Source organism: Musca vetustissima, unplaced genomic scaffold (genome assembly GCF_032173495.1).
Source record: "Musca vetustissima isolate MV318-11 ecotype Yass unplaced genomic scaffold, APGP_CSIRO_Mvet_v1 utg128573, whole genome shotgun sequence".
NCBI classification, from domain to species: Eukaryota; Metazoa; Arthropoda; class Insecta; order Diptera; family Muscidae; genus Musca; species Musca vetustissima.
Window position 1 is genome coordinate 22,182 of NW_026879962.1, and position 6,972 is coordinate 29,153.

The following is a 6,972-nucleotide window of genomic DNA, read 5'->3' on the forward strand; positions in this document are numbered from 1 at the left end:
AGTAAAAAATATAAAGACAGACCCATATAACGGTCTCCCAAAATTTCAGTATTTTGGACTTGAATTTCAATTGAATTCGTTGCAATTTGATATTTAGTGGTCATATTGAGTAACAAATCTCCCTTCCAAAAATTATTTATATTCGTGTTTAAGATATTTTTTCCGTTACATTAATTTCACTTTAGATATCCCGCATTATTTTACTATTACGTTACGCAGTCGAATAATTACTTACCTTTCTTCAATGCCCTCTTTCTAAACATGACCGGTGCCATGACAGCGTTATGCTTTATACTCATTCGTAAACATTACGGGCCATTCTCTCCTATCTCCCGCATTCGCAGCTTTCAGAACGTTTTTAACCTCACATCATATGTTCCAGACTAATCGGTGGACGACGGTATTCATTCATTTCGTACATATACAAATCGAATCATTCACATTTCACCGACAACTGCCCTGCAAATAATGGACGGCATTAATCTATTTCATCAATTTGTGGCACGCCACAAACCCCAACTGGAAGCTGCTGCTGTACCACAACATTTTTGGCAATCAATTTATCGGAAAGTAACAACGGAGACCTTCGATGCTGGTGTCGTGTTGCAGCTGATGCTCATCGAATATGACGAAGAGGATGCCGAGGATACCAATGTGACAGATGATGAGAAGGAGTGTCGGCCAGTGTTTGCCCTGTCCGTCGCTGCCGAGGGTGGTATTCGTGCCAATGATCCAAATGCTGTATTCTTGGTCGATCATGCCTGGACATTTAGAACAAATATTGCCCGCCAGCAGTTGGAACAATATGACCATTTGCTGAATCGCATGTGCGCCATTACGGGTGTGGATTTGGAGGATGAACAACGTGTGGACAAGGTGCTTGCGAAAATCTGGAAATATGCCCAAGTTTATACACTGAACAGTGAACAATTATCCGATGAAGATCGTCAACCAATTTGGTATATTATGGATGAAGTGGGCTCTGCGGTGGTCCATTCAGATGACCCCAACTTTAGAATGGTACCATTTTTGCATTTAGACAGCCAGGTGACCTACAGTTTACTGTTCCCCATTAAGGATTGTGAGCAGGGTGATCAGGTGTGTCGTGACTTTGTGGAATATGTGGCCAAAGATGCCGAGGAACGTAAGGTGTTGCTATTGCCATGGCAATTTACCGATTTAACCGATGAAAGTTTTGTACAGTGTGAACCCTCGGTTGAATACTACACGGCAGGTCACATACCCGAAACATATCCCAATGAGGATAATTTGTGCGAACCAGAAATTGATAGAAATGAACCCTTGAAGGTATACGCCGAATATGATATTGTTAGGCAACACTTGACATCGCCCTATTTTACACTGGTGGACAATTCTGAAGATGCCGACGTTTTGTGGTTGACAACACATTTCAAAGATTTCGACGAGCTGGCTCGCACCACCCCTAATAAATTTGTCAACCAATTCCCCTTTGAATATGTTATAACCATAAAGGATCTGCTGAGCATCACCTGCCGTAGGGCAGCCACTGAACATCACAACAAGGAAACACTGGAAACCTATCCCAAATGGTTGCCAACAACGTATAACCTAAAAACGGAACTTTTACAATTTGCCTCGTATTATCAGAATAGAGCTGCCAAGGGACTGGACAATCATTGGATTGTTAAACCATGGAATTTGGCCAGAGCTCTTGATACACACATCTCCAATAGCCTGAGTCATATTGTACGTCTACCCACCACGGGGCCTAAAATTGCCCAAAAATATATCGAAGATCCAGTGCTGTTCTATCGTGACAGTCTCAGTGCCAAGGTTAAATTTGATGTACGCTATGTGGTGCTGTTGAAAAGTGTGAAGCCCCTGGAAGCATTTGTGCATCGTAAATTCTATTTGAGATTTTCGAATAAACCTTTCTCGTTGGACCATTTTGACGACTATGAAAAACATTTTACCGTTATGAATTATCAAGACAATGCCGAGCTGCATCATGTGAAGTGTGATGACTTTTTGGAGATGTGGCAGCAACAATATCCCAAACATTCTTGGTCGGAAATTGAAGATCGCATTTGTTCCATGCTGTATGAAATGTTGGAATGTGCCACCAAATCACCAGCACCATGTGGCATACAGCCATGTTCGCAATCAAGAGCCTTGTATGCGGCTGATATTATGTTGGCATGGGAGAATAAATCCAGCATCATGCAACCGAAGCTGTTGGAAGTAAATTGGACACCAGATTGTAAGAGAGCCTGTGACTATTATCCTGATTTTTATAATGACATATTTAAGTTGTTATTCCTCAATGAGGCAAACGATGAAGTTTTTAAACCACTGCAAAAGGAGTATTAAGATGCGTGCATATGTGTGTGCTGGCAAAAAGTAGCACCCCTTTATGTAGACACAACGGATACATAGCATATGGGTTGCTACAATGGTAGGGTATACAAGCTATCGAAGCCGTTTAATTAACCGGCTTATTGTTTTTTTTTTTCTATTTAAAAATTTTGTATTCTTATATTTATAATTACTATATTGACTGCAAAAATAAATGCAAAGTTATTTTGATGAGCTTTTTTCAAACAAACAAAATAAATTAAATTATTTTTTTTTGTGGTTTCTTCATGTTGTAACAAATAGGTTGAAGTCCAAAGTTAGACAGAAAATAAGAGGAAATGGAAAGGTCTATTAATACATTGGCGGACGCAAAATAATTGTGGGAGCTGCAAAAATAGATCGTTTTTTTATATTTGAAATATTTAGCCCTATTCTGGATATTCGTCGAGAAATATCTCACATGTAAACATTTTTGCTTTCACATTCTCGCCTTATTCTGAATGCATAGGGAGACGCAAAAATGCGATATGCGGATTCGAGTTTTCGAAAATGGTGGTTGAAAAAAAGATTTGTGTTGCCATATTTGTAATTTAAGGTGCAATGTGTGTTGCCCCATTGTAATTTAATTGTGTAATATTTTTCAATAACTTATTTATTGATTTTTTTATTAAAAATGTTTACTTTTTATTGTTATTTAAACTTTATAAAAATACAAATGAGAAATATCAATAATCCGCTGTATAAACGTTTTGTAATTAAAAGAAAATAAATTAAAGTTAAAAAATATGGCAACCTACAATATGGCATGTGAAACAGCTGTTCATTGTTTTTATGCAATTTGATGCAACAACTACAATAGATTACAAATAAAAGAACATTTTTAATGATGGCAAAACCACAACGAATAATGGGAAGAAATCTGCGATTGAATTAATTAATTCACAGTTTATTATTTCACTACATAATTCTGTGCCTTTTTATTTAATTTCGATATTTATCTCCCCAAATTCTTAAAGTGGCCAGTTATGTTATGATTCGCTCCTACTCCTTTATTTCTTCCTTCAAATCACGTACACGATAATTTTGAAAAAAAAAAAAAATATTTTTTGTAGCTTTATTTTTGTTCTTTCATAATTTTTATTTAAGTTTTTCACTGTTAAGCTCATCAGACAAATTTGGTTTTTCCATAATTTTTAAAATTTGTTTCTTGAGAGACAGATCCTCACGCAAAATGTCTTTATTTCGCCTCTAAAATGCATCAAACTCGACTTAAATATTCCTTATTACCTTTATACATTCCTTGGCAATATTTGGTTCAGCACGCATCGTTATCAATAGGATTTCAAAATAAAATTATTTGTCGTTTTCCAATTAAAAATTTGCTTACTATCATTTATAATATTCTAAATCGTCATAGAATAAGTATTGTGTAAATATTTTTCATAAAAATATTTATTACTTATGTTTTTGTAGTCAGCTCCCTTTGAATTTATTAGCGAAAAATTTCACACAAAATTTCATCTCATTCTCCTACTCCCTGTAATCCAGAATACCTAATCTTTCCCAAAAGCGGATTTTTTCGCTTTCGAACTTAATTCAGAATAAGGCGAAGGGGAAGAGCGAGTAAATTCACGTGGAATTGACACCCAGAATAATGCTGATTATTAAATAAGCATGAAACGAAGAATAATAAAGCAGCAGATGTCGATGAATAACCAGCCGAACAATTGAAGGCCGGTGGCCAGATGCTGATCAGGAGCATCAATTGATTAGTACAATTTGGCTAGAGGAATACATGCCCAATGATTGGAACCTCAGCATCCATCAACATGAGCAATATGTGCTAACTACAGATACATTAGTCTCCTTCTCATCGCATATAAAGTGCTACCCAGCGTGCTGTGTGAACGACTGAAGCCTAGGGTCAATGACATTATTGGACCATACCAATGCGGCTTCAGACCTGGCAAATCCACCTTTAACCAGATTTTCACAAATCCACATAGGCATATTCCACCTATTCGTCGACTATAAAGCTCAGAGGTGTCTAAAGCCATGTCTGCGTTTGACATTCCTGACATACCGCTATACAGCCTAACTTTAACTGGCACAAGGTCAGCAGTTAAAGTCGGAAAGTCAGAGTCCTTCAATACCGAACGATTCAGTTTGTCGTGTGAACTGTTTAACATCATAACGTCCACTAGATTCGGATCAACTGTGGAACTTGAAAACTACAGCTCCGAGATAGCGAACGATTTTATATACCTCAGTACCGCCATATACAAAACTATTAACATCAACTTTGAAATCCGGAGAATAATAGCGTGGGCCAACAGATGCTACTATGGTCTGAGTAAGCAATTTAAGAACAAGGTCACCTTTCGTCGAAAATCCACAGGTTTATGATATGTTTTGGATGAACTTTCACTTTGTAATAAGTGTGTGGATTAATTATTATTTTGATTAATTAAATTATTATTTTAATAAACGGCTGTACTTAAAAATATAATTGCAAAAATAAGTTGTTTAATGGCCTCTCTAGTCTATCGACCTGACAATTCCATTTTTAAAATAGCTTTTGTATATAATGGATGGGATGTTTTGTTGTCACAATAAAAATTATTAACATATTACTAGACATTGTAATTTTTTTTAAAGTAAAATATCAATAACTTTAACAAAATAATGGATACTACTTAGTTACATAATCTGCTGGATTGAGTGAGCTCTTATACATAGTATAGAATTAAAAACAAATTGAACGTTTAGGGCGTCTATATACAAATAGAAGTAAACAAATCCCAATATTTTAGATCTGTCCATTTTTCATTGATTAATTTAAACAATTTTGTTTAAAAATGTTGCTGTGCCAGAAATATATATTAATAGTAAGCATAGCATGTCGAAGATTTCCCCGATAGTGTAACATCAATGGTATAGGGGAGACTGGGGCACCTTCGGCATCGGGGCACATTCGGCATTCGCGTTTTCGATATGAAGCTCTCATCCATGCTGCAATAATAAGGTGATGTATCAAAACAAAAACTTTTGTTTTTGTCTCGATTATCTGTCAAATTTTTCTATATAATATTTCAAATGGTTGGCAACACTGCACATCGAATTCAAGTAGAAATTACCCACTTTGACAGTTAATCAAGACCATGATGCAATAATAAGGTGATGTATCAAAACAAATGCCATTGTTTTTGTCTCGATTATCTGTCAATTTTTTCCTTATAATATTTCACATGGTTGGCAACATTGCACATCGAATTCAAGTAGGTATTACGCACTTTGACAGTTAATCGAGACATCAGCTGTTCTAAATGGACTGCCTATTTATTGTGCCATGATCAAGACAGTTTGACAGTCAATCATTTAGCTCAGCTGATGTCTCGATTAACTGTCAAAGTGGTTGGCAATATCGAATCCAAGTAGAAATTACAAACTTTGACAGTTAATCGAGACATCAGCTGAGCTAGATGGACTACTTATTTATTATGCCATGGTGATAACCTTTGCCTCTCGTATGTATTTCCCCAGGATGTTAAAAAGATCACGCGGCAAACTGTCACCTTGTCTGAATCCTCGTTCGGTATTAAAAAGAGAGGTCCTTTCCGAATTTAACTGCTGACCTTGTGTCAGTTAGTATTATCCTGCATAAGTATTAATTTTGCAGGAATGCCGAACGCAGGAATTGCTACTTCTTTTGTATTCTATCTCTGTAGTAAAGTATACAATTATAAAAAATAAAATAACTTTAATATAAACTGATTCTTGGCATACTGTACTTAAGAAAACATAAATATTATTACATGCCATGTTAAACGGCATTTACATTAGAACTTTTTACCAGGTTAACCTACTTAACTTACTGGGTTAACGGAATCCGGTAAAATGTAAACGTAACTAATGTAACTAGATTTTTATTAAATATTTAAAATTAAAATTCCTCAATTCAAATAAATCTATATTCTGTACTTTAAAGTAAAGTCCCTAAATTTAAATTTGTTAATAAATCTAATGAAATTTTTAAAATCAATTTTAATTATATGATGATTTTTTTAAACTTATTTATATCTTACAATATGTTTGTGAGTGGGATATTTTCAATAAAATTAATGGCTTGAAAATGCCATGACTAACTAAAAAATGTTATAAGGGATTGGGAAAGCTATTGAGGTGTAACATCTAAACATTTAACGTTAAAGGTAATCAAAATAGTGTTCAAATGCAATTTTAGTGTAACTGTATCTAATTTTCGTTTAAATTGAAAAAGGTATTCAAATTTTATGTGGGCAGTTAAAGAGGAAAGAACATACCACTTTCGGCGAGCTAAGCCTCAGCCCAAGATTTATAAATAAGGTCACCCAGCTAGCGAAAGTCAGCCGTTTTTTCTGTCTTGTCTCAGCCTAAGACCTAAATACCAAATCCGCATAAAACTATTGTAACAAATCAGCTGTTTCGGTACAAACTTTTTACTCGATTACAAACGTCGATTCCATAATGCAATGATAAGGTGATGTATCAAAACAAAAATCTTTGTTTTATCTGTCAAATTTTTCCTTATAATATTTCAAATGGTTGGCAACACTTCACATCGAATTCAAGTGGAAATTATCCACTTTGACAGTT

At 35.2% G+C, this 6,972-nt stretch overlaps 1 protein-coding gene across 1 annotated transcript; it reads left to right on the top strand.

Annotated features, from left to right (window-relative positions):
• The first annotated feature begins 468 nt into the window (after positions 1-468).
• LOC133325213 (tubulin--tyrosine ligase-like protein 12) lies at positions 469-2,352 on the top strand. The gene has a single exon (XM_061533994.1). It carries the CDS (start codon positions 469-471, stop codon positions 2,350-2,352), a length of 1,884 nt encoding a protein of 627 aa, XP_061389978.1.
• The last annotated feature ends 4,620 nt before the right edge of the window (positions 2,353-6,972 follow it).